The sequence below is a fragment of the Crotalus tigris genome, unplaced genomic scaffold (genome assembly GCF_016545835.1).
Source record: "Crotalus tigris isolate CLP2741 ecotype Arizona unplaced genomic scaffold, ASM1654583v1 scf7180000018016.4438896, whole genome shotgun sequence".
NCBI classification, from domain to species: domain Eukaryota; kingdom Metazoa; phylum Chordata; class Lepidosauria; order Squamata; family Viperidae; genus Crotalus; species Crotalus tigris.
Genome location: NW_024096778.1, coordinates 4,123,836 through 4,151,663, shown reverse-complemented (window position 1 = coordinate 4,151,663; position 27,828 = coordinate 4,123,836). Strand labels below are relative to the sequence as shown.

Sequence of the window (27,828 nt, the reverse complement as noted above, 5' to 3'; positions counted from 1 at the left end):
GCAACGTCAACCTGGAATTGTCCTTTGGAATGACACAAGGGACGAAATGAACCTCTTTTTTCTTGTTTAATTGGGGGGCGGGGATTAGACGCACAGAAGCATTTCTAAAAATGATGGAAAAACAAGAGTGGGGAAAATACTTTTCTTTTTAAAATGAGCACTTTTAAAATTATTTTGAATTAATTATCAGGTTAAGTAATTAGAGGATCACAAAGACTGGTTATTGGCTAATAGCTATCTGGGCAACGATGGGGGGGCATCTATTGGGGATGATTTTATTTATACATTCGGAGATTCCCATTCAGAAAGAAAGAAATCAATGTGGATGAAGTTTGTAAAGCACATTAGCATTTTTCTGCCTGCTGTTATTGATCAAATTAATGACTGACTATTATTGCTTCCTTAGGTAATGTGTCAATCCAAGATATATATGAATATGATATAGGTAATGCATCAATCCAAGATATATATGACTACTCTGATATTTGGGAAACATACCACTGGTAAGGGTATTATGATACAAAACATTTTCTTTGCAGGAATGGAGTTAGCCATCCAGTTGTTTCATGATATTCCAAAAGGAGAATTGCTTTGTTGCTCAGTCCATTTGTGCCTGCTGGGAAAGGATCCCTTTCTTTTGAAGGGAATCTTCTATGGTGGAGGTTGCTCAACTCTCCATATAATCTCTTCACGTAATCAGGAGAACATTTCCGCTTCGTTGGTCTTTGTTGAAATCCATGGGACTTTCTTGATCATATGACAAATCTCACCTATGGGCCCACATCCTTTTTCCTTTGCTTGGGAAAAAGGCCATCAACTCACGATCATAACTTTCTCTAACCTACAGTCAGTAGACATCTGTCATAAGGAGGACATGTGCTACTTGTTGCCCTCGTTTCCTCCAACCGACAGATGGAGTTTAAAATTGTCTGACTTTTTGAGTACCGAAGTAAACAGCTTTTCTCTAATAAATGCTAACTATAGTTATTGGAGTTAACAAACTTTGACTGAAACTGACAAGATCTTAATCAATTACACACTGACAGCTAACTGCTAGTACTAGCATGTTCCTCTCAAAGTGCATTTCACATTGTGTGCCTGTTTACACACTTGTCATCCATTACTCTGTAAAGCAGGGGTCCCCACCGTCTGGTCCGTAGCCACAGCTTGCCAGAAACTGGGCTGCGCAAACAAGCGAAGACCCATCTGCAGGATGCAGGCAACGCACAAAACCACTCCCCCCCCCCAGTCCACAGAAAAACCCCTGGTGCCCAGAAGGTTGGGGCCGTTATTCTAAAGAATGTAAATATTAAATGATTGGTGCATCTTCCCCCTACATTTCTTCTCCTTTCCAATTGTTTGTGTTGCCCTTCTACCTGTTCAAATACCAGGTAACCCTACTCTGCGCTCAGCCACAATGGCTAATAAAGCGAATTGATGTCAGTTGTCCTGAAATAGACTTTGAGGGATTTTGCATAGAAACTTGGATCACAATTGATTGTAGCAATTCTCCACCTTGCAAGAAACTTTAATTTTAGGGAAGTAATTACCATCAGGCGGTCCAAAAGCAGATATCTCTTGATATGTGTAAGTTAAGAACATGTTTGTGTGCGTGTGTTTGTGTGTGTGTGTGTTTGTGTATCTGTGTGTATATATGTGTGTTTGTATGGGTGTATGTATGTACTATATATGTGTATTTATTTCTCTAACAAGGACTGATTCTCTTTCTGTCTCTTTTTGTTATTAGGATAGGTCAGGAGACCTTAATTGCTCCAAATATTTCTACAAATATTTCTACAGTACAAGAATTCCTTCCTTTTCCTAATGATCAACTGTTCGATAATTTAACACAAAATCTTATCGATGGGTTCATTGTCCTTATTTGCATTTTAGGCCTGGTGGGAAATGGAAGGACCATTTACCTCCTGGCCTTTTCCATTAAGAGGAATTCTTTCACCACTTTCATTCTGAATCTCTCCATGGCTGATTTTGGGGTCCTCGCATCCCTCATTATGACAGAAATATTTGTGACCGTCTTAACTCTGAATCAAAGAACATATGTGGTTGATACCTTTTTCTTGTTATTTTTTGAGCTCTTTTTCTTCACCTATTCTGCTAGCCAGTTTCTGCTGACGGCCATCAGCCTGGACAGGTGTGTGGCTGTCCTCTTCCCTCTCTGGCATCGCTCCCATCGTCCTCCATATCTGTCCACCCTGGTTTGTGGCCTCATCTGGATCCTCTCCTTCCTGCTCTCTGCAGTGCACTTCCTTCTCCACCAGACCAAGACTTTTGGAAGTTCACCTTTGTTATACCAGTTGATTGTGAATGGTTTACTTTGTACACCTCTCATGGTTGTCTCCACTGTGACTCTCTGGATTCACATGAGGTCTAAATCGCAACGCAGTCAAAGAAAGTTGCTCACCACCATTTTTCTAGCTCTTCTTTTCTTCCTCCTCTTTTCTCTCCCAATGAATGTCTTTTATGTCATTCATTATTTTGATACCTATAATGTCCTCCTCATGACCATTGGGCTAGGATGCGCCTCTCTCAACAGCAGCATCAACCCTCTCCTTTATTTTTTCATTGGGAGGAAGCAGAGAGGAAAGGACCAGCCCAGAGCATCATACAAGGTTGCTCTGCAAAGAGTCTTCAAGGATGAGAAGGGCAGCCCAGAAGAGCAGCAAACCATGAAGGAAGACCAGTTGTGAAGGGTCATAAATACTGCATATAAAATATTTGAAGATACAGGATTATTTGGGACATAAAACATGCTTTCCTTAAGAATATACAGAATGGATACAATTTACTGAGCAAAGTGCTTAAAAAGAAAGATATGGAAGCAGGAAGTATTGCTGTGTCTGTATTTTTCAATTGAAGCATTTGGTTACCGGAAAAGTTTTAGTTGATAAAGTTCCTTTTTATTTCATTATAATTACTGTTGGGAATAAGTCTTACTGAAGGAATTTTTTAAAATGTGTAATTTATCTTACGCATCTTTCTTTGTGACATGCACATTTACATAAATATAATGGAGATGAAAGATAAGGGAAAAATCTGCCAGAGAGGTTACGGTTTCTTGAAATGAAATGTGTCATTTTTGATCCTGAAAAATTTCAGACATAATATAATTCAATTATATTTTAAAATAAGATTTCATTATGAATAATCATTACTTAGTGGCTTTCTTTCTTGACTAAAGATATATTGCTTCTTTCATTGTAAGACTCCCTTCCTGCCAATCTTTTATAGCAATTTCAAGTCCTTATTTGTAGGTGGCAACAACCTCACCTGGCAAAGTTCTAGAATAGAAGGACCTTAGTAGACCTTCCTTCTCATTCCCAAACCTCATCTGGGTTTGTATTCTGTAATTCTGTATATAAGGCTACTTTTGGAACACAGGATTTTATAAAGGTTTGAGTATGGGTGTTTGTGTATTTGTATAGATGATAGATATTAGATAGATAGATAGATAGATAGATAGATAGATAGATAGATAGATAGATAGATAGATAGATAGATAGATAGATAGATACATAGATAGATAGATAGATAGACAGACAGAAAGACAGACAGATAGATAGAGGTCATGATATAATGATGATAGATGAGGGAGAGATAGAGATGTAGGTAGCATGGATGAACTAGAAATAGAAATAATAAAAATATTTTTTCAGCTTTTGTTTGCATTCTACTCTTTTTATGCTGGTCTATGACCAAAATAAAGATTTCATTTGATTTGTGTTATAGAATTGGAGACATGTTTGCAGGAGGGAAGGCCTCTTTCTCAAGGAGCTAACAGGCAAATCAGTTTTGAGTCATTGATATGCATAAAGTGATTGAGAAGGGATCCTCTCTAAAACCTTCTTAGGATTTATCTGATAGATATGCTGAGTGTGCTTTACTCTGGCAAGATTCCTGTCTATTGACAAACAGCAATAAAGAAACTATTCTTAGAAGCTTGTTGTGTTCTTCAAGAATTGTTTTCTTTTCTGAAGTCTACATGCAGAAGGAAAGGATTGCCATCTTGAAAACAGCCCTTGGTGCTGAAGGTCACCTGTGTGGTAGTGGAACCTGGAGCTGCCCCTGCTACTCTCATTGTGCAATGTGTCCAAAAGAACATAGATGGAAGTGAGATGGGTGGGGTGAATGATTCTTACCTGGGACTCCCTCAATTTAATGATTTGAGCGATCATTTAACAATTGCAACTCGAAGTGCTGGGATTCTTGTTGTTGAACAAGGAGTCACTTGGTGCCTCATTTAATTATAACTGTGACTTGCTACTGCAATTCTAGAACACTAGAGCAACGCAGCAGGGCAGGACATGGAATAGTTGTTTCCAACACAAAAAACTCAACTGGTCAGCACTCTCGCTTAAATCAGATTGCAGCCACTTCTTTCTATTAAGTTGATCTCTGCTTGGCAAGGAGCCTCACTGAGCTTCTTTGCTTTGCTCTCTGCTCTAATCCCGGAGGCCCAGGGTTTGGAGGCCCTATTTCACTATCTGATCTCAAAGCGGTTCTGATAGTGCCTATTTCTAATAAGCTTCTGGTTCTTCCTGGCTTGGTGCCTCCTGGGGTTCATCTGTTGCAGTTTCTTCAGAGTCAGAGTCCAACCCCTGGTGTAAGGCAGTGATTGCTCAAGCTTATAAACAAGAATCTTGTCACCTAAAGTTCCAATCCAAATCAGAGCCAGATAAGCATCAATGGAATTCAAGGTGGGCTGAATATGGATCATTTTGGGGACATAACAACTGTAGGCTGATTATTTACTTAACTCTCCCTCTCCACCAGCTTTACTGATACTTCTCCTACATTTTCATGCATTTTAATATTCATCCATTATAGTTAATGGGATAAGGGAAAGTTATTACGGATTTATCATATGGGGTGAGATGTACATTATTGCAGGAGGGAGGAGGTCTTTACCAAGGAGTAATAGGCACATCGACGAAGAATCCTTGGAATGAAGGAAGAGGCACAGGGTGGACCCTCCTGCAGCCTTCAACAGAGTATGTAAAATAGATATGCATATTGTGCTCTAGTCTGGCAAGATTTCTGTCAAAGGATGAGCAACAATAAAGAAACTAATCTGAGTAAACCTCTGTGTCTTTCTTGGTTCCTTGCTCCTGACACAACATTTTTTTACGAGAATGTCAAAGGAAAGTAGAAAGAAGGAGACCCACCAGTAACTTCCCCATAGGCCATGGGGACCTACTGCTCCCTTCAGGAATCTTCTCTTTCGAGACACACACACCAAAAAGTCCTTCCAGATTTTGTCTGTTTGGTTGAACCAACCAGAAGAAAGACTGCATTTGGTTACATATATATCCTCACCAGTAAGATTGGCACACAGGACTAAACGGTCAAAATGGTGGAAGCCTGCATTGTTTCTTGTACATTAGCTTAACAAGCCACTCAGAGTCACCTTAATAGAGATAAAGGCAGCATACAAACTTAACAAATAATAAATATAATTTTTTGTCACAATTAACAATGGCTGCCATAAGATGTTCTTCCTTTAAATGTCTGGTTTCCAGGAATTTGAAATCCATGTTAATCTGCATCTCAGGCTGGTAGATTTTGGTTGATTCTTCTTTAAGATATGACTATATCACTAACTGCTTCTTTTCCATGCTTTCTGCAAAGTTGCAAAATTCAGAGAAGAACATCAGACAAGTTATTCTTATTTCTCTCAGAAAGTTTGCAGCTGGGTCCAGCTCAGTTCCTCTTTCTGACTGTAACTGCATCAAGTGCCAAGTAACGGGATTCACTGGAAAAAGATCTCATCCTTAGATTCCCAAAGAGACCAACTGCTTCCATTTGAGATTCTTCCCATTATCACCAGGTACGTCTGCGGTAAAGGCAGAGTTTGTGTTGGGGTCATTTATTATCTGCAAAATGTTCCTTTTTGAGACCAGAGTAGGACTAGGACCCCATTAGTATGGGAACACCTAATCCAGTAGTGTCGTCTGCCCTGTGATGGAACTCAATTGAGCAGCATTTTTTTCCAGTACGGTATGATAACAATCTTCTCATATCTGACTTCAGTCAATCTTAATAAGTATAGAATCAAGATCATGTGAAGTGTTAATACCACTTTAAAATGCCTGGTAAGGCCATGCTTGGAATACTGCATCCAGTTTTGGTCACCACGATGTAAAAAAGATGTTGAGACTCTAGAAAGAGTACAGAGAAGAGCAACAAAGATGGTTAGGGACTGAAGGCTAAAACATATAAGGAACGGTTGCTGGAATTGGGTATGTCTAGTTTAATGAAGAGAAGGATGAGGGGGGAATTGATAGCAGAGTTGCAATATCTCAGGGGTTGCCCCAAAGAGGAGGGAGTCAAGCCATTCTCCAAAGCGCCTGAAGGCAGGACAAGAAGCAATGATGGAAACCAATCAAGGAGAAAAGCAACCTAGAACTAAGGAGAAACCTCCGGACAGTTAGAACAATAAATCAATGGAACAACCTGCCTCTAGAAGCTGTGAATACTCCAACATTGGAGGCTTTTAAGGAGAGACTGGACAGCCATTTGTCTAAAACGATATAGGGTTTCCTGCCTGAACAATAGTTGGATTAGATGACCTCCAAGGTGCCTTCCAACTATTATTATATTTGTTGTTGTTATTGTTGTTGTTATTGAAGAGCCGTGGTTGAGCAGTGGTTAGAATGCAGTAGTATAGGTTAATTTCTGCCAACTGCCAGCAGTTCGATTCTCACCGACCCAAGGTTGACTCAGCTTTCTACCCTTCCAAGGTCAGTAAAATGAAGACCTCATTTGTTGGGGGCAATAGGCTGATTCTGTACACCACTTAGAGACGGCTGTAATGTGCTTTGAAGTGATATACACGTCTAAGTGCTAATTGCTAGGAAACAGCTAGGAACATGGAAGCATTTTAAACAGTGTTTGGAGCATTTTGTTTTAGAGCAAAATTTGAAGATAAGGAAATCTATTCATTCAGCTGCTCCCAGCTAATAACTAAGATCCATAAAAAAAGGTTTAACTCTTTTAATCCATGAGTTATTTCATCAGGTCATCTCTACAGAGTGCTATTGCTATTGTTAATTTTTTTCTAATCTCATGCTATTAATTGTTAACTGCCATCTTTCCAAAAAATAAATCTTATTTTTTAAAATTCCCTTTTAATGGTTGTTGGTCTTCTGGTCTTTTGATTCCTTTGGTTTTGAACTGTAAATAAATTGTATTGCTTGATTGAAAGGTAGGAAGGGCTACCCTTGTTTGGACGAATGGCAAACCGACAATGGCTTTGAATTCCCCAACAACACAATTCCTTTCAGCCATTTTGACGGTCAGAAGTTTGTTTTCCTTTAATAATTGTATTTCCCCAGGTTGTCCACCTTATCCGCGAATTTGAACTTTTCTAAGCAAGCAAACACTTTTTGCACAATGGAGCAGCAATTTGATTACTCAGGAGGTATGAAAAGCATGAAAACTATATTCCATAACACATTTCCTTTCCTTTGTGGGTACTATTGACAAAGAAAACCTCAAGGGTTCATAGTGATTCGTGAGTTTATTCCAGAATTGAAACTCTAGGAGCAAATCATGAGTTGGGGATTGCATTGGCATTTTGAAAACATTCAGTGGGTGCATTCACAAAATGGCTTCTGATGGATTTATTCATATAAAGTAGTAAGTCTTACGGAGAATTTAAGAATATCAGCACACTGATACCTGTCACTTCCTACAGGCAACGTCAACCTGGAATTGTCCTTTGGAAGGACACAAGGGATAAAATCAACCTCTTTGTTCTTCTTTAATTAGGGGGGAAAGATTAGATGCACAGAAGCATTTCTAAAAATGATGGAAAAACAAGAGTGGAGAAAATACTTTACTTTTTAAATGAGCACTTTTAAAATTATTTTGAATTAATTATCAGGTTAAGTAATTAGAGGATCATAAAGACTGATTATTGGCTACTAGCTGTCTGGGCAACGATGGGGGGGACATCTATTGGGGATTTTTTTTATTTATACATTCAGAGATTCCCATTCAGAAAGAAAGAAATCAATGTGAATGAAGATTATAAAGCACATTAGCATTTTTCTGCCTGCTGTTATTGATCAAATCAATGACTGACTATTATTGCTTCCTTAGGTAATGCATCAATCCATCTTATTTGGGAGACATACCACTCGTAAGTGTATTATGATACAAAACATTTTCTTTGCAGGAATGGAGTTAGCCATCCAGTAATTTCATGATATTCCGAAAGGAGAATTGCTTTGTTGCTCAGCCCATTTGTGCCTGCTGGAACAGGATCCCTTTCTTTTGAAGGGAATCTTCTATGGTGGAGGTTGCTCAACTCTCCATATAATCTCTTCACATAATCAGGAGAACATTTCCGCTTTGTTGGTCTTTGTTGAAATCCATGGGACTTTCTTGATCATATGACAAATCTCACCTATACGCCCACATCCTTTTTCCTTTGCTTGGGAAAAAGGCCATCAACTCACGATCTCCAGAACCTTTGATCATAACTTTCTCTAACCTACAGTCAGTAGACATCTGTCGTAAGGAGGACATGTGCTACTTGTTGCCCTCCTTTCCTCCAACCGACAGATGGAGTTTAAAATTGTCTTGAGTTTTTGAGTACCAAAGTAAACACCTTTTGTCTAATAAATGCTAAGTATAGTTATTAAAGTTAACAAACTCTGACCTGAAATTGACAAGATCTTAATCAATTACACACTGAAAGCTAACTGCTAGTACTAGCATGTTCCTCTCAAAGGGCATTTCACATTGTGTGCCTGTTTGCACACTTGTCATCCCTTACTCTCTAAAGCAAGGGTCCCCAATGCCTGGTCCGTGGTCACAGTTTGCCAGAAACGGGGTCACGCAAACAAGCCTGTTCAAATATCAGGTAACCCTACTCTGCCCTCAGCCACAATGGCTAATAAAGGAAATTGGCTCCAGTTGTCCTGAAATGGACTTTGAAGGATTTTGCATAGAAGCTTGGGTCACGATTGAGTGTAGCAATTCTCCAACCTTGCAAGAAACTTTAATTTTAGGGATGTAATTGCCATCAGGCGGCCGAAAAGGAGATATGTCTTGATATGTGTAAGTAAGAAAATGTGTGTCTGTGCATGTGTTTGTGTGTCTGCCTGTGTGTTTGTGTGTGTGAAAATGTACATGTGTGTGTATGTGCATTTGTGTGTGTATGTGCGTTTGTGTGTGTATGTATGTATGTACAGTATATAAGTATGTATTTCTCTAACAAGGACTGATTCTCTTTCTGTCTCTTTTTGTTATTAGGATGATTAATATTGCTGAAATTTCTGGGAGTGGTTCTGAAGTGACCAACATTCCTTCCAATACTACTAAAATTGCTCTAAATATTTCTGAAATGCCAGAAACTTTTTCTTCACCTAATGCTCAGATCTTTGATAATTTAACACGAAATCTTATCAGTGGGTTCATTGCCCTTATTTGCATTTTAGGCCTGGTGGGAAATGGAAAGACCATTTATCTCCTGGCCTTTTCCATTAAGAGGAATTCTTTCACCACTTATATCCTGAATCTCTCCATTGCTGATTTTGGGGTCCTCGCATCCCTCATTATGGCAGCTATATTTTCGACAGCCTTAATTCTGAGTCAAAGAACACACGTTGATACCATTTTCTTCCTACTTTTTGAGTTGTTTTTCTTCACCTATTCTGCTAGCCTTGCAAGAAACTTTAATTTTAGGGATGTAATTGCCATCAGGCGGTCCAAAAGCAGATATCTCTTGATATGTGTAAGTTAAGAAAATGTTTCTGTGTGTGTGTTTGTGTGTCTGTGTGTATATATGTGTCTTTGTATGGGTGTATGTATGTACTATATATATATGTATTTATTTCTCTAAGAAGGACTGATTCTATTTCTGTCTCTTTTTGTTATTAGGATAGATCAGGAGACCTTAATTGCTCCTAATATTTCTGCAATACAAGAATTCCTTCCTTTTCCTTATGATCAACTGTTCGATAATCCCTCATTATGACAGAAATATTTGTCACCGTCTTAACTCTGAATCAAAGGACATATGTGGTTGATACCTTTTTCTTGTTATTTTTTGAGCTCTTTTTCTTCACCTATTCTGCTAGCCAGTTTCTGCTGACGGCCATCAGCCTGGACAGGTGTGTGGCTGTCCTCTTCCCACTCTGGCATCGCTGCCATCGTCCCCCATATCTGTCCACCCTGGTTTGTGGCCTCATATGGATCCTCTCCTTCCTGCTCTCTGCAGTGCACTTCCTTCTCCACCAGACCAAGGCTTTTGGAAGTTCACCTTTGTTATACCAGTTGATTGTGAATGGTTTACTTTGTACACCTCTCATGGTTGTGTCCACTGTGACTCTCTGGATTCACATGAGGTCTAAATCGCAACGCAGTCAAAGAAAGTTGCTCACCACCATTTTTCTAGCTCTTCTTTTCTTCCTCCTCTTTTCTCTCCCAATGAATGTCTTTTATGTCATTGAATATTTTGATACCTATAATGTCCTCCTCATGACCATTGGGATAGGATGCGCCTCTCTCAACAGCAGCATCAACCCCCTCCTTTATTTTTTCATTGGGAGGAAGCAGAGAGGAAAGGATCAGCCCAGAGCATCATACAAGGTTGCTCTGCAAAGAGTCTTCAAGGATGAGAAGGGCAGCCCAGAAAAGCAGAAAACCATGAAGGAAGACCAGTTGTGAAGGGTCATAAATACTGCATATAAAATATTTGATGCTACAGGATTATTAGGAACATAAAATATGATTTCCTTAAGAATATACAGAATGGATACAATTTACTGAGCAAAGTGCTTAAAAAAAAAGATATGGAAGCAGGAAGTATTGCTATGTCTGTATTTTTCAATTGAAGCATTTGGTTACCGGAAATGTTTTAATTGATATAGCTCCTTTTTATTTCATTATAATTACTGTTGGGAATAAGTCTTACTGAAGGAATTTTTAAAAATGTGTAATTTAGCTTACGCATCTTTCTTTGTGACATGCACATTTATATAAATATAATGGAGATGAAAGATAAGGAAAAAATCTGCCAGAGAGGTTACGGTTTCTTAAAATGAAATGTGTCATTTTTGATCCTGAAAAATTTCAGACACAATATAATTCAATTATATTTTAAAATAAGATTTCATTATGAATAATCATTATTTAGTGGCTTTCTTTCTTGACTAAAGATATATCGCTTCTTTCATTGTAAGACTCCCTTCCTGCCAATCTTTTATAGGCATTTCAAGTCCTTATTTGTAGGTGGCAACAACCTCACCTGGCAAAGTTCTAGAATAGAAGGACCTTAGTAGACCTTCCTTCTCATTCGCAAAACTCATCTGGGTTTGTATTCTGTAATTCTGTATATATAGCTACTTTTGGAATAGAGGGTTTTATAAAGGTTTGAGTATGGGTGTTTGTGTTTTTGTATAGATGATAGATATATGATAGATAGATAGACAGACAGACAGACAGACAGACAGACAGACAGACAGACAGACAGACAGACAGACAGACAGACAGATAGATAGATAGATAGATAGATAGATAGAGGTCATGATATAATGATGATAGATGAGGGAGAGATGTAGGTAGCTTGGATGAACTAGGAATAGAAATAATAGAAATATTTTTTTCAGCTTTTGTTTGCATTCTACTCTTTTTATGCTGGTCTATGACCAAAATAAAGATTTCATTTGATTTGTGTTATGGAATTGGAGACATGTTGACAGGAGGGAAGGCCTCTTTCTCAAGGAGCTAACAGGCAAACCAGTTTTGAGTCATTGATATGCAGAAAGAGGCTCAGAAGGGATCCTCTCTAAAACCTTCTTAGGATTTATCTGATAGATATGCTGAGTGTGCTTTACTCTGGCAAGATTCCTGTCTATTGACAAACAGCAATAAAGAAACTATTCTTAGAAGCTTGTTGTGTTCTTCAAGAATTGTTTTCTTTTCTGAAGTCTACATGCAGAAGGAAAGGATTGCCATCTTGAAAACAGCCCGTGGTGCTGAAGGTCACCTGTGTGGTAGTGGAACCTGGAGCTGCCCCTGCTACTGTCATTGTGCAATGTGTCCAAAAGAACATAGATGGAAGTGAGATGGGTGGGGTGAATGATTCTTACCTGGGACTCCCTCAATTTAATGACTTGAGCGATCATTTAACAATTGCAACTCGAAGTGCTGGGATTCTTGTTGTTGAACAAGGAGTCACTTGGTGCGTCATTTAATTATAACTGTGACTTGCTACTGCAATTCTAGAACACTAGAGCAACGCAGCAGGGCAGGACATGGAATAGTTGTTTCCAACACAAAAACTCAACTGGTCAGCACTCTCGCTTAAATTAGATTGCAGCAACTTGTTTCAATTAAGTTGATCTCTGCTTGGCAAGGAGCCTCACTGAGCTTCTTTGCTTTGCTCTCTGCTCTAATCCCGGAGGCCCAGGGTTTGGAGGCCCTATTTCACTATCTGAACTCAAAGCTGTTCTGATAGTGCCTATTTCTAATAAGCTTCTGGTTCTTCCTGGCTTGGTGCCTCCTGGGGTTCATCTGTTGCAGTTTCTTCAGAGTCAGAGTCCAACCCCTGGTGTAAGGCAGTGATTGCACAAGCTTATAAACAAGAATCTTCTCACCTAAAGTTCCAATCCAAATCAGAGCCAGATAAGCATCAATGGAATTCAAGGTGGGCTGAATATGGATCATTTTGGGGACATAACAACTCTAGGCTGATTATTTACTTAACTCTCACTCTCCACCAGCTTTACTGATACTTCTCCTACATTTTCATGCATTTTAATATTCATCCATTATGGTTAATGGGATAAGGGAAAGTTATTACAGATTTACCATATGGGGTGGGATGTACATTATCGCAGGAGGGAAGGGTTTTTTGCCAAGGAGTAAAAGGCACATTGACCAAGAATCCTTGGAATGAAGGAAGAGGCACAGGGTGGACCCTCCTGCAGCCTTTCACAGAGTATATAAAATAGATATGCATATTGTGCTCTAGTCTGGCAAGATTCCTGTCAATGGGTGAGCAACAATAAAGAAACTGATCAGAGTAAACCTCTGTGTCTTTCTTGGTTCCTTGTTCCTGACACCACCATGTTTTTAAGAGAATTTCAAAGGAAAGTAGAAAGAAGGAGACCCACCAGTATCTTCTCCATAGGCCATGAGAACCTACTGCTCCCTTCAGGAATCTTCTCCTTCCAGACACACACACAAAAAAGTCCTTCCAAGTTTTGTCTGTTTGGTTGAACCAACCAGAATAAAGACTGCATTTGGTTACATATATATCCTCACCAGTAAGATTGGCAGACAGGACTAAATGGTCAAAATGGTGGAAGCCTACATTGTTTCTTGGTACATTAGCTTAACAAGCCACTCAGAGTCACCTTAATGGAGATATAGGCAGCATACAAACTTAACAAATAATAAATATAAATTGTTGTCACAATTAACAAAGGCTGCCATAAGATGTTCTTCCTTTAAGTGGTTGGTTTCCAGGAATTTGAAATCCATGTTAATCTGCATCTCAGGCTGGTACATTTTGGTTGATTCTTCTTTAAGATATGACTATATCACTAACTGCTTCTTTGCCATCCTTTCTGCAAAGTTGCGATATTCAGAGAAGAACATCAGACAACTTATTCTTATTTCTCTCAGAAAGTTTGCAGCTGGGTCCAGCTCAGTTCCTCTTTCTGACTGTAACTGCATCAATTGCCAACTAACAGGATTCACTGGAAAAAGATCTCATCCTTAGATCCCCAAAGAGACCATCCAGACCATTATCACCAGGTACGTCTGCAGTAAAGGCAGAGTTTGTGTTGGGGTCATTTATTATCTGCAAAATGTTCCTTTTTGAGACCAGAGTAGGACTAGGAGCCCATTAGTATGGGATCAGCTAATCCAGTAGTGTCTTCTGCCCCATAATGGAACTCAATTGAGCAGCATTTTTTTTCAGTAAGGTATGATAACAATCTTCTCATATATGACTTCAGTTAATCTTAATTAGTATAGAATCAAGATCATTTGAAGTGTTAATACCACTTTACAATGCCTTGGTAAGGCCACACTTGGAATACGGCATCCAGTTTTGGTCACCACGATGTAAAAAAAGATGTTGAGACTCTAGAAAGAGTACAGAGAAGAGCAACAAAGATGATTAGGGGACTGAAGGCTAAAACATATAAGGAACGGTTGCTGGAATTGGGTATGTCTAGTTTAATGAAGAGAAGCATGAGGGGGGAATTGATAGTAGAGTTCCAATATCTCAGGGGCTGCCCCAAAGAAGAGGGAGTCAAGCCATTCTCCAAAGCGCCTGAAGGCAGGACAAGAAGCAAGGATGGAAACCAATCAATGAGAGTAGCAACCTAGAACTAAGGAGAAACCTCCGGACAGTTAGAACAATAAATCAATGGAACAACCTGCCTCTAGAAGCTGTGAATGCTCCAATACTGGAGGCTTTTAAGGAGAGACTGGACAGCCATTTGTCTAAAATGAAATAGGGTTTCCTGCCTGAACAATGGTTGGATTAGATGACCTCCAAGGTGCCTTCCAAGTATTATTATTGTTGTTGTTGTTGTTATTGAAGAGCCGTGGTGGAGCAGTGGTTAGAATGCAGTAGTATAGATTAATTCTGCCAACTGCCAGCAGTTCGATTCTCACCGACCCAAGGTTGACTCAGCTTTCTATCCTTCCAAGGTCAGTAAAATGAAGACCTCATTTGTTGGGGGCAATAGGCTGATTCTGTACACCACTTAGAGACGGCTGTAAAGTGCTATGAAGTAGTGTACACGTCTAAGTGTTAATTGCTATAAAACAGCTAGGAACATCGAAGGATTTTAAACAATGTTTGGAGCATTTTGTTTTAGAGCAAAATTTGAAGATAAGGAAATCTGTTTATTCAGCTGCTCCCAGCTAATAAGCAAGATCCATAAAAAAAGGTTTAACTCTTTTAATCCATGAGTTATTTCATCAGGTCATCTCTACAGAGTGCTATTGCTATTGTTAATTTTTTTTCTAAAATCATGCTATTAATTGTTAACTGCTATCTTTCCGGAAAAAAAATCTTATTTTTTAAAATTCCCTTTTAATGGTTGTTGGTCTTCTGGTCTTTTGATTCCTTTGGTTTTGAATTGTAAATAAATTGTATTGCTTGATTGAAAGGTAGGAAGGGCTATCCTTGTTTTGGGCGAATGGCAAACCGACAATGGCTTTGAATTCCCCAAGAACACAATTCCTTTAAGCCATTTTGAGGGTCAGACGTTTCTTTTCTTTTAATAATTGTATTTCCCCAGGTTGTCCACCTTATCCACGAAGTTGAACTTTTCTAAGCAAGCAAACACTTTTTGCACAATGGAGCAGCAATTTGATTACTCAGGAGGTATGAACAGCATGAAAACTATATTCCATAACACATTTACTTTCCTTTGTGGGTACTATTGATAACGAGAACCTCAAGGGTTCATATTGATTCGTCAGTTTATTCCAGAATTGAAACTCTAGGAGCAAATCATGAGTTGGGGATTGCATTGGCATTTTGAAAACGTTCAGTGGGTGCATTCACAAAATGGCTTCTGATGGAATTATTCCTATACAGTAGTAAGCCTTACGGAGAATTTAAGAATATCAACACACTGATACCTGTCACTTCCTACAGGCAACGTCAACCTGGAATTGTCCTTTGGAATGACACAAGGGACGAAATGAACCTCTTTTTTCTTGTTTAATTGGGGGGCGGGGATTAGACGCACAGAAGCATTTCTAAAAATGATGGAAAAACAAGAGTGGGGAAAATACTTTTCTTTTTAAAATGAGCACTTTTAAAATTATTTTGAATTAATTATCAGGTTAAGTAATTAGAGGATCACAAAGACTGGTTATTGGCTAATAGCTATCTGGGCAACGATGGGGGGGCATCTATTGGGGATGATTTTATTTATACATTCGGAGATTCCCATTCAGAAAGAAAGAAATCAATGTGGATGAAGTTTGTAAAGCACATTAGCATTTTTCTGCCTGCTGTTATTGATCAAATTAATGACTGACTATTATTGCTTCCTTAGGTAATGTGTCAATCCAAGATATATATGAATATGATATAGGTAATGCATCAATCCAAGATATATATGACTACTCTGATATTTGGGAAACATACCACTGGTAAGGGTATTATGATACAAAACATTTTCTTTGCAGGAATGGAGTTAGCCATCCAGTTGTTTCATGATATTCCAAAAGGAGAATTGCTTTGTTGCTCAGTCCATTTGTGCCTGCTGGGAAAGGATCCCTTTCTTTTGAAGGGAATCTTCTATGGTGGAGGTTGCTCAACTCTCCATATAATCTCTTCACGTAATCAGGAGAACATTTCCGCTTCGTTGGTCTTTGTTGAAATCCATGGGACTTTCTTGATCATATGACAAATCTCACCTATGGGCCCACATCCTTTTTCCTTTGCTTGGGAAAAAGGCCATCAACTCACGATCATAACTTTCTCTAACCTACAGTCAGTAGACATCTGTCATAAGGAGGACATGTGCTACTTGTTGCCCTCGTTTCCTCCAACCGACAGATGGAGTTTAAAATTGTCTGACTTTTTGAGTACCGAAGTAAACAGCTTTTCTCTAATAAATGCTAACTATAGTTATTGGAGTTAACAAACTTTGACTGAAACTGACAAGATCTTAATCAATTACACACTGACAGCTAACTGCTAGTACTAGCATGTTCCTCTCAAAGTGCATTTCACATTGTGTGCCTGTTTACACACTTGTCATCCATTACTCTGTAAAGCAGGGGTCCCCAACGTCTGGTCCGTAGCCACAGCTTGCCAGAAACTGGGCTGCACAAACAAGCGAAGACCCATCTGCAGGATGCAGGCAACGCACAAAACCACTCCCCCCCCCCAGTCCACAGAAAAACCCCTGGTGCCCAGAAGGTTGGGGCCGTTATTCTAAAGAATGTAAATATTAAATGATTGGTGCATCTTCCCCCTACATTTCTTCTCCTTTCCAATTGTTTGTGTTGCCCTTCTACCTGTTCAAATACCAGGTAACCCTACTCTGCGCTCAGCCACAATGGCTAATAAAGCGAATTGATGTCAGTTGTCCTGAAATAGACTTTGAGGGATTTTGCATAGAAACTTGGATCACAATTGATTGTAGCAATTCTCCACCTTGCAAGAAACTTTAATTTTAGGGAAGTAATTACCATCAGGCGGTCCAAAAGCAGATATCTCTTGATATGTGTAAGTTAAGAAAATGTTTGTGTGCGTGTGTTTGTGTGTGTGTGTGTTTGTGTATCTGTGTGTATATATGTGTGTTTGTATGGGTGTATGTATGTACTATATATGTGTATTTATTTCTCTAACAAGGACTGATTCTCTTTCTGTCTCTTTTTGTTATTAGGATAGGTCAGGAGACCTTAATTGCTCCAAATATTTCTACAGTACAAGAATTCCTTCCTTTTCCTAATGATCAACTGTTCGATAATTTAACACGAAATCTTATCGATGGGTTCATTGTCCTTATTTGCATTTTAGGCCTGGTGGGAAATGGAAGGACCATTTACCTCCTGGCCTTTTCCATTAAGAGGAATTCTTTCACCACTTTCATTCTGAATCTCTCCATGGCTGATTTTGGGGTCCTCGCATCCCTCATTATGACAGAAATATTTGTGATCGTCTTAACTCTGAATCAAAGAACATATGTGGTTGATACCTTTTTCTTGTTATTTTTTGAGCTCTTTTTCTTCACCTATTCTGCTAGCCAGTTTCTGCTGACGGCCATCAGCCTGGACAGGTGTGTGGCGGTCCTCTTCCCACTCTGGCATCGCTGCCATCGTCCTCCATATCTGTCCATCCTGGTTTGTGGCCTCATCTGGATCCTCTCCTTCCTGCTCTCTGCAGTGCACTTCATTCTCCACCAGACCAAGACCTTTGGAAGTTCACCTTTCTTATACCAGTTGATTGTGAATGGTTTACTTTGTACACCTCTCATGGTTGTGTCCACTGTGACTCTCTGGATTCACATGAGGTCTAAATCGCAACGCAGTCAAAGAAAGTTGCTCACCACCATTTTTCTAGCTCTTCTTTTCTTCCTCCTCTTTTCTCTCCCAATGAATGTCTTTTATGTCATTCATTATTTTGATACCTATAATCTCCTCCTCATGACCATGGGGATAGGATGCGCCTCTCTCAACAGCAGCATCAACCCTCTCCTTTATTTTTTCATTGGGAGGAAGCAGAGAGGAAAGGACCAGCCCAGAGCATCATACAAGGTTGCTCTGCAAAGAGTCTTCAAGGATGAGAAGGGCAGCCCAGAAGAGCAGCAAACCATGAAGGAAGACCAGTTGTGAAGGGTCATAAATACTGCATATAAAATATTTGAAGATACAGGATTATTTGGGACATAAAATATGATTTCCTTAAGAATATACAGAATGGATACAATTTATTGAGCAAAATGCTTAAAAACAAAGATATGGAAGCAGGAAGTATTGCTGTGTCTGTATTTTACAATCTGTAGCACTTGTTTACCGGAAATGTTTTAGTTGATATAGTTCCTTTTTATTTCTTATTATTACTGTTGGGAATAAGTCTTACTGAAGGAATTTTTAAAAATGTGTAATTTATCTTACGCATCTTTCTTTGTGACATGCACATTTATATAAATATGATGGAGATGAAAGATAAGGGAAAAATCTGCCAGAGAGGTTACGGTTTCTTGAAATGAAATGCGTCATTTTTGATCCTGAAAAATTTCAGACATAATATAATTCAATTATATTTTAAAATATGATTTCATTATGAATAATCATTACTTAGTGGCTTTCTATCTTGACTAAAGATATATCACTTCTTTCATTGTAAGACTCCCTTCCTGCCAATCTTTTATAGCCATTTCAAGTCCTTATTTTTGGGGGCAACAACCTCACCTGGCAAAGTTCTAGAATAGAAGGACCTTAGTAGACCTTCCTTCTCATTCCCAAACCTCATCTGGGTTTGTATTCTGTAATTCTGTATTTATGGCAACTTTTGGAACAGAGGGTTTTATAAAGGTTTGAGTATGGGTGTTTGCGTATTTGTATTTGTATAGATGATAGATATTAGATAGATAGATAGATAGATAGATAGATAGATAGATAGATAGATAGATAGATAGAGGTGATGATATAATGATGATAGATGAGGGAGAGATAGAGATGTAGGTAGCTAGGCAGAACTAGAAATAGAAATAATAGAAATAATTTTTCAGCTTTTGTTTGCATTCTACCCTTTTTATGCTGGTCTATGACCAAAATAAATATTTCATTTGATTTGTGTTACAGAATTGGAGACATGTTCGCAGGAGGGAAGGCCTCTTTCTCAAGGAGCTAACAGGCAAATCAGTTTTGAGTCATTGATATGCAGAAATAGGCTCAGAAGGGATCCTCTCTAAAACCTTCTTAGGATTTATCTGATAGATATGCTGAGTATGCTTTACTCTGGCAAGATTCCTGTCTATTGACAAACAGCAATAAAGAAACTATTCTTAGAAGCTTGTTGTTTTCTTCAAGAATTATTTTCTTTTCTGAAGTCTACATGCAGAAGGAAAGGATTGCCATCTTGAAAACAGCTCTTGGTGCTGAAGGTCACCTGTGTGGTAGTGAAACCTGGAGCTGCCCCTGCTACTGTCATTGTGCAATGTGTCCAAAAGAACATAGATCAGTGGTTCTCAACCTTTTTAATGCTGCGATCCCCAACCGATCGTAAATCGAGGACTACCCAACTGATTGTAAGTCAAGGACTTTCCCTGCCCAGGAGCACCGCGCATGCGTGGTGCTGCCCCATGCGTAGGGTGTAGCTGGCAAGCGGCAGAGGCGTAGCTGGCAAGCGGCAGAGATGGCGCAAGCTGACCACCGGGTGGGCCACCAGCTGGCCCAGCCCAAGGGAGGTAAGGCATCCACCGGGCCCCATGCGTGCCAGCAACCCTCCCTGCACCCACCTCCCACCCCGGCCCTTTTTTACTTACATTTTTAGTAGTTGCTCAGCAGGGAGGGGTGGAAACTTCCAGTCAGCTCGCCTTCACTCAGACAACTTGCAGCACCATTTGCAGAATGGGACTTTTGGCGGGTTCAGCAGGACAGAGACAGCCTCGACAATTCCTATTGCCTTTTGAAAGCCAATAGAATTAGACTCTATTCAAGAGAGTCTATTCTATTGGCTTTCAAAAGCTAAGGAAGCACAACTAAGGAAGCACAGCTAAGGAAGCACAGCTAAGGAAAAGGGGGAAAAATGGCAGACTGTGTTGTTTGGTGACCCCCGTGAAATGGCTGTTCGAACTCAAATGGGGTCCCAACCCACAGGTTGAGAACCACTGACATAGATGGAAGTGAGATGGGTGGGGTGAATGATTCTTACCTGGGACTCTCTCAATTTAATGACTTGAGCGATCATTTAACAATTGCAACTCGAAGTGCTGGGATTCTTGTTGTTGAACAAGGAGTCACATGGTGCCTCATTTAATTATAACTGTGACTTACTACTGCAATTCTAGAACACTAGAGCAACGCAGCAGGGCAGGACATGGAATAGTTGTTTCCAACACAAAAACTGGACTGGTCAGTATTCTCTCTTAAATCAGATTGCAGCCACTTCTTTCTATTAAGTTGATCTCTGCTTGGCAAGGAGCCTCACTGAGCTTCTTGGCTTTGCTCTCTGCTCTAATCCCGGAGGCCCAGGGTTTGGATGCCCTATTTCACTATCTGAACTCAAAGCTGTTCTGATAGTGCCTATTTCTAATAAGCTTCTGGTTCTTCCTGGCTTGGTGCCTCCTGGGGTTCATCTGTTGCAGTTTCTTCACAGTCAACCCCTGGTGTAAGGCAGTGATTGCTCAAGCTTATAAACAAGAATCTTGTCACCTAAAGTTCCAATCCAAATCAGAGCCAGATAAACATCAATGGAATTCAAGGTGGGCTGAATATGGCTCATTTGGGGGGACATAACAACTGTAGGCTGATTATTTACTTAACTCTCCCTCTCCACCAGTTTTGCCTATACTTCTCCTACATTTTCATGCATTTTAATATTCATCCATTATGGTTAATGGGATAAGGGGAAGTTATTACGGATTTATCATATGGGGTGAGATGTACATTATTGCAGGAGGGAGGAGGTCTTTACCAAGGAGTAATAGGCACATCGACGAAGAATCCTTGGAATGAAGGAAGAGGCACAGGGTGGACCCTCCTGCAGCTTTCAACAGAGTATATAAAATAAATATGCATACTGTGCTCTAGTCTGGCAAGATTTCTGTCAAAGGATGAGCAACAATAAAGAAACTAATCTGAGTAAACCTCTGTGTCTTTCTTGGTTCCTTGCTCCTGACACCACATTTTTTTACGAGAATGTCAAAGGAAAGTAGAAAGAAGGAGACCCACCAGTAACTTCCCCATAGGCCATGGGGACCTACTGCTCCCTTCAGGAATCTTCTCTTTCGAGACACACACACAAAAAAGTCCTTCCAGATTTTGTCTGTTTGGTTGAACCAACCAGAAGAAAGACTGCATTTGGTTACATATATATCCTCACCAGTAAGATTGGCACACAGGACTAAACGGTCAAAATGGTGGAAGCCTGCATTGTTTCTTGTACATTAGCTTAACAAGCCACTCAGAGTCACCTTAATAGAGATAAAGGCAGCATACAAACTTAACAAATAATAAATATAAATTGTTGTCACAATTAACAAAGGCTGCCATAAGATGTTCTCCCTTTAAGTGGTTGGTTTCCGGGAATTTGAAATCCATGTTAATCTGCATCTCAGGCTGGTAGATTTTGGTTGATTCTTCTTTAAGATATGACTATATCACTAACTGCTTCTTTTCCATGCTTTCTGCAAAGTTGCAAAATTCAGAGAAGAACATCAGACAAGTTATTCTTATTTCTCTCAGAAAGTTTGCAGCTGGGTCCAGCTCAGTTCCTCTTTCTGACTGTAACTGCATCAAGTGCCAAGTAACGGGATTCACTGGAAAAAGATCTCATCCTTAGATTCCCAAAGAGACCAACTGCTTCCATTTGAGATTCTTCCCATTATCACCAGGTACGTCTGCGGTAAAGGCAGAGTTTGTGTTGGGGTCATTTATTATCTGCAAAATGTTCCTTTTTGAGACCAGAGTAGGACTAGGACCCCATTAGTATGGGAACACCTAATCCAGTAGTGTCGTCTGCCCTGTGATGGAACTCAATTGAGCAGCATTTTTTTCCAGTACGGTATGATAACAATCTTCTCATATCTGACTTCAGTCAATCTTAATAAGTATAGAATCAAGATCATGTGAAGTGTTAATACCACTTTAAAATGCCTGGTAAGGCCACGCTTGGAATACTGCATCCAGTTTTTGTCACCACGATGTAAAAAAGATGTTGAGACTCTAGAAAGAGTACAGAGAAGAGCAACAAAGATGGTTAGGGACTGAAGGCTAAAACATATAAGGAACGGTTGCTGGAATTGGGTATGTCTAGTTTAATGAAGAGAAGGATGAGGGGGGAATTGATAGCAGAGTTGCAATATCTCAGGGGCTGCCCCAAAGAGGAGGGAGTCAAGCCATTCTCCAAAGCGCCTGAAGGCAGGACAAGAAGCAATGATGGAAACCAATCAAGGAGAAAAGCAACCTAGAACTAAGGAGAAACCTCCGGACAGTTAGAACAATAAATCAATGGAACAACCTGCCTCTAGAAGCTGTGAATACTCCAACACTGGAGGCTTTTAAGGAGAGACTGGACAGCCGTTTGTCTAAAACGATATAGGGTTTCCTGCCTGAACAATAGTTGGATTAGATGACCTCCAAGGTGCCTTCCAACTATTATTATATTTGTTGTTGTTATTGTTGTTGTTATTGAAGAGCCGTGTGGAGCAGTGGTTAGAATGCAGTAGTATAGGTTAATTTCTGCCGACTGCCAGCAGTTCGATTCTCACCGACCCAAGGTTGACTCAGCTTTCTACCCTTCCAAGGTCAGTAAAATGAAGACCTCATTTGTTGGGGGCAATAGGCTGATTCTGTACACCACTTAGAGACGGCTGTAATGTGCTTTGAAGTGATATACACGTCTAAGTGCTAATTGCTAGGAAACAGCTAGGAACATGGAAGCATTTTAAACAGTGTTTGGAGCATTTTGTTTTAGAGCAAAATTTGAAGATAAGGAAATCTATTCATTCAGCTGCTCCCAGCTAATAACTAAGATCCATAAAAAAAGGTTTAACTCTTTTAATCCATGAGTTATTTCATCAGGTCATCTCTACAGAGTGCTATTGCTATTGTTAATTTTTTTCTAATCTCATGCTATTAATTGTTAACTGCCATCTTTCCAAAAAATAAATCTTATTTTTTAAAATTCCCTTTTAATGGTTGTTGGTCTTCTGGTCTTTTGATTCCTTTGGTTTTGAACTGTAAATAAATTGTATTGCTTGATTGAAAGGTAGGAAGGACTACCCTTGTTTGGACGAATGGCAAACCGACAATGGCTTTGAATTCCCCAACAACACAATTCCTTTCAGCCATTTTGACGGTCAGAAGTTTGTTTTCCTTTAATAATTGTATTTCCCCAGGTTGTCCACCTTATCCGCGAATTTGAACTTTTCTAAGCAAGCAAACACTTTTTGCACAATGGAGCAGCAATTTGATTACTCAGGAGGTATGAAAAGCATGAAAACTATATTCCATAACACATTTCCTTTCCTTTGTGGGTACTATTGACAAAGAAAACCTCAAGGGTTCATAGTGATTCGTGAGTTTATTCCAGAATTGAAACTCTAGGAGCAAATCATGAGTTGGGGATTGCATTGGCATTTTGAAAACATTCAGTGGGTGCATTCACAAAATGGCTTCTGATGGATTTATTCATATAAAGTAGTAAGTCTTACGGAGAATTTAAGAATATCAGCACACTGATACCTGTCACTTCCTACAGGCAACGTCAACCTGGAATTGTCCTTTGGAAGGACACAAGGGATAAAATCAACCTCTTTGTTCTTCTTTAATTAGGGGGGAAAGATTAGATGCACAGAAGCATTTCTAAAAATGATGGAAAAACAAGAGTGGAGAAAATACTTTACTTTTTAAATGAGCACTTTTAAAATTATTTTGAATTAATTATCAGGTTAAGTAATTAGAGGATCATAAAAACTGATTATTGGCTAATAGCTGTCTGGGCAACGATGGGGGGGACATCTATTGGGGATTTTTTTTATTTATACATTCAGAGATTCCCATTCAGAAAGAAAGAAATCAATGTGAATGAAGATTATAAAGCACATTAGCATTTTTCTGCCTGCTGTTATTGATCAAATCAATGACTGACTATTATTGCTTCCTTAGGTAATGCATCAATCCATCTTATTTGGGAGACATACCACTCGTAAGTGTATTATGATACAAAACATTTTCTTTGCAGGAATGGAGTTAGCCATCCAGTAATTTCATGATATTCCGAAAGGAGAATTGCTTTGTTGCTCAGCCCATTTGTGCCTGCTGGAACAGGATCCCTTTCTTTTGAAGGGAATCTTCTATGGTGGAGGTTGCTCAACTCTACATATAATCTCTTCACATAATCAGGAGAACATTTCCGCTTCGTTGGTCTTTGTTGAAATCCATGGGACTTTCTTGATCATATGACAAATCTCACCTATACACCCACATCCTTTTTCCTTTGCTTGGGAAAAAGGCCATCAACTCACGATCTCCAGAACCTTTGATCATAACTTTCTCTAACCTACAGTCAGTAGACATCTGTCGTAAGGAGGACATGTGCTACTTGTTGCCCTCCTTTCCTCCAACCGACAGATGGAGTTTAAAATTGTCTTGAGTTTTGAGTACCAAAGTAAACACCTTTTGTCTAATAAATGCTAAGTATAGTTATTAAAGTTAACAAACTCTGACCTGAAATTGACAAGATCTTAATCAATTACACACTGAAAGCTAACTGCTAGTACTAGCATGTTCCTCTCAAAGGGCATTTCACATTGTGTGCCTGTTTGCACACTTGTCATCCCTTACTCTCTAAAGCAAGGGTCCCCAATGCCTGGTCCGTGGTCACAGTTTGCCAGTAGGTAACCCTACTCTGCCCTCAGCCACAATGGCTAATAAAGGAAATTGGCTCCAGTTGTCCTGAAATGGACTTTGAAGGATTTTGCATAGAAGCTTGGGTCACGATTGAGTGTAGCAATTCTCCAACCTTGCAAGAAACTTTAATTTTAGGGATGTAATTGCCATCAGGTGGCCAAAAAGGAGATATGTCTTGATATGTGTAAGTAAGAAAATGTGTGTCTGTGCATGTGTTTGTGTGTCTGCCTGTGTGTTTGTGTGTGTGAAAGTGTACATGTGTGTGTATGTGCATTTGTGTGTGTATGTGCGTTTGTGTGTGTATGTATGTATGTACAGTATATAAGTAGTATTTCTCTAACAAGGACTGATTCTCTTTCTGTCTCTTTTTGTTATTAGGATGATTAATATTGCTGAAATTTCTGGGAGTGGTTCTGAAGTGACCAACATTCCTTCCAATACTACTAAAATTGCTCTAAATATTTCTGAAATGCCAGAAACTTTTTCTTCACCTAATGCTCAGATCTTTGATAATTTAACACGAAATCTTATCAGTGGGTTCATTGCCCTTATTTGCATTTTAGGCCTGGTGGGAAATGGAAAGACCATTTATCTCCTGGCCTTTCCCATTAAGAGGAATTCTTTCACCACTTATATCCTGAATCTCTCCATTGCTGACTTTGGGGTCCTCGCATCCCTCATTATGGCAGCTATATTTTCGACAGCCTTAATTCTGAGTCAAAGAACACACGTTGATACCATTTTCTTCCTACTTTTTGAGTTGTTTTTCTTCACCTATTCTGCTAGCCAGTTTCTGCTGACGGCCATCAGCCTGGACAGGTGTGTGGCTGTCCTCTTCCCTCTCTGGCATCGCTGCCATCGTCCTCCATATCTGTCCACCCTGGTTTGTGGCCTCATCTGGATCCTCTCCTTCCTGCTCTCTGCAGTGCACTTCCTTCTCCACCAGACCAAGGCTTTTGGAAGTTCACCTTTGTTATACCAGTTGATTGTGAATGGTTTACTTTGTACACCTCTCATGGTTGTGTCAACTGTGACTCTCTGGATTCACATGAGGTCTAAATCGCAACGCAGTCAAAGAAAGTTGCTCACCACCATTTTTCTAGCTCTTCTTTTCTTCCTCCTCTTTTCTCTCCCAATGAATGTCTTTTATGTCATTGAATATTTTGATACCTATAATGTCCTCCTCATGACCATTGGGATAGGATGCGCCTCTCTCAACAGCAGCATCAACCCCCTCCTTTATTTTTTCATTGGGAGGAAGCAGAGAGGAAAGGATCAGCCCAGAGCATCATACAAGGTTGCTCTGCAAAGAGTCTTCAAGGATGAGAAGGGCAGCCCAGAAAAGCAGAAAACCATGAAGGAAGACCAGTTGTGAAGGGTCATAAATACTGCATATAAAATATTTGATGCTACAGGATTATTAGGAACATAAAATATGATTTCCTTAAGAATATACAGAATGGATACAATTTACTGAGCAAAGTGCTTAAAAAAAAAGATATGGAAGCAGGAAGTATTGCTATGTCTGTATTTTTCAATTGAAGCATTTGGTTACCGGAAATGTTTTAATTGATATAGCTCCTTTTTATTTCATTATAATTACTGTTGGGAATAAGTCTTACTGAAGGAATTTTTAAAAATGTGTAATTTAGCTTACGCATCTTTCTTTGTGACATGCACATTTATATAAATATAATGGAGATGAAAGATAAGGAAAAAATCTGCCAGAGAGGTTACGGTTTCTTAAAATGAAATGTGTCATTTTTGATCCTGAAAAATTTCAGACACAATATAATTCAATTATATTTTAAAATAAGATTTCATTATGAATAATCATTATTTAGTGGCTTTCTTTCTTGACTAAAGATATATCGCTTCTTTCATTGTAAGACTCCCTTCCTGCCAATCTTTTATAGGCATTTCAAGTCCTTATTTGTAGGTGGCAACAACCTCACCTGGCAAAGTTCTAGAATAGAAGGACCTTAGTAGACCTTCCTTCTCATTCGCAAAACTCATCTGGGTTTGTATTCTGTAATTCTGTATATATAGCTACTTTTGGAATAGAGGGTTTTATAAAGGTTTGAGTATGGGTGTTTGTGTTTTTGTATAGATGATAGATATATGATAGATAGATAGACAGACAGACAGACAGACAGACAGACAGACAGACAGACAGACAGACAGACAGACAGACAGACAGATAGATAGATAGATAGATAGATAGATAGAGGTCATGATATAATGATGATAGATGAGGGAGAGATGTAGGTAGCTTGGATGAACTAGGAATAGAAATAATAGAAATATTTTTTTCAGCTTTTGTTTGCATTCTACTCTTTTTATGCTGGTCTATGACCAAAATAAAGATTTCATTTGATTTGTGTTATGGAATTGGAGACATGTTGACAGGAGGGAAGGCCTCTTTCTCAAGGAGCTAACAGGCAAACCAGTTTTGAGTCATTGATATGCAGAAAGAGGCTCAGAAGGGATCCTCTCTAAAACCTTCTTAGGATTTATCTGATAGATATGCTGAGTGTGCTTTACTCTGGCAAGATTCCTGTCTATTGACAAACAGCAATAAAGAAACTATTCTTAGAAGCTTGTTGTGTTCTTCAAGAATTGTTTTCTTTTCTGAAGTCTACATGCAGAAGGAAAGGATTGCCATCTTGAAAACAGCCCTTGGTGCTGAAGGTCACCTGTGTGGTAGTGGAACCTGGAGCTGCCCCTGCTACT

At 39.3% G+C, this 27,828-nt stretch overlaps 4 protein-coding genes across 5 annotated transcripts; all 4 read left to right on the top strand.

Moving 5' to 3' along the window:
* The first annotated feature begins 541 nt into the window (after positions 1–541).
* On the top strand, positions 542–3,420 carry LOC120309413 (proto-oncogene Mas-like). Its single transcript, XM_039346599.1, has 2 exons — positions 542–546; positions 1,748–3,420. The coding sequence occupies exons 1-2, from the start codon at positions 542–544 to the stop codon at positions 2,706–2,708; spliced, it is 966 nt and encodes a 321-aa protein (XP_039202533.1). The 3' UTR covers positions 2,709–3,420.
* Positions 3,421–5,711: 2,291 nt separating this feature from the next.
* LOC120309409 (proto-oncogene Mas-like) lies at positions 5,712–11,442 on the top strand. The gene is made up of 5 exons (XM_039346592.1): positions 5,712–5,845; positions 7,353–7,438; positions 8,122–8,161; positions 9,280–9,659; positions 10,076–11,442. Exons 2-5 carry the CDS (start codon positions 7,411–7,413, stop codon positions 10,693–10,695), a joined length of 1,068 nt encoding a protein of 355 aa, XP_039202526.1. The 5' UTR covers positions 5,712–5,845; positions 7,353–7,410; the 3' UTR covers positions 10,696–11,442.
* A 2,227-nt stretch (positions 11,443–13,669) lies between these two features.
* Positions 13,670–18,700, top strand: LOC120309408 (proto-oncogene Mas-like). 2 transcript variants are annotated; one of them, XM_039346590.1, is made up of 4 exons: positions 13,670–13,791; positions 15,294–15,379; positions 16,062–16,158; positions 17,403–18,700. In XM_039346590.1, the coding sequence occupies exons 2-4, from the start codon at positions 15,352–15,354 to the stop codon at positions 18,349–18,351; spliced, it is 1,074 nt and encodes a 357-aa protein (XP_039202524.1). In that variant the 5' UTR covers positions 13,670–13,791; positions 15,294–15,351; the 3' UTR covers positions 18,352–18,700. The 2 variants fall into 2 exon arrangements, with proteins under 2 accessions (XP_039202524.1, XP_039202525.1); XM_039346591.1 differs by lacking the exon at positions 13,670–13,791 and having other exon boundaries at positions 15,233–15,379.
* A 3,242-nt stretch (positions 18,701–21,942) lies between these two features.
* LOC120309407 (proto-oncogene Mas-like) lies at positions 21,943–27,217 on the top strand. Its single transcript, XM_039346589.1, has 4 exons — positions 21,943–22,076; positions 23,583–23,668; positions 24,352–24,391; positions 25,474–27,217. The coding sequence occupies exons 2-4, from the start codon at positions 23,641–23,643 to the stop codon at positions 26,468–26,470; spliced, it is 1,065 nt and encodes a 354-aa protein (XP_039202523.1). The 5' UTR covers positions 21,943–22,076; positions 23,583–23,640; the 3' UTR covers positions 26,471–27,217.
* The last annotated feature ends 611 nt before the right edge of the window (positions 27,218–27,828 follow it).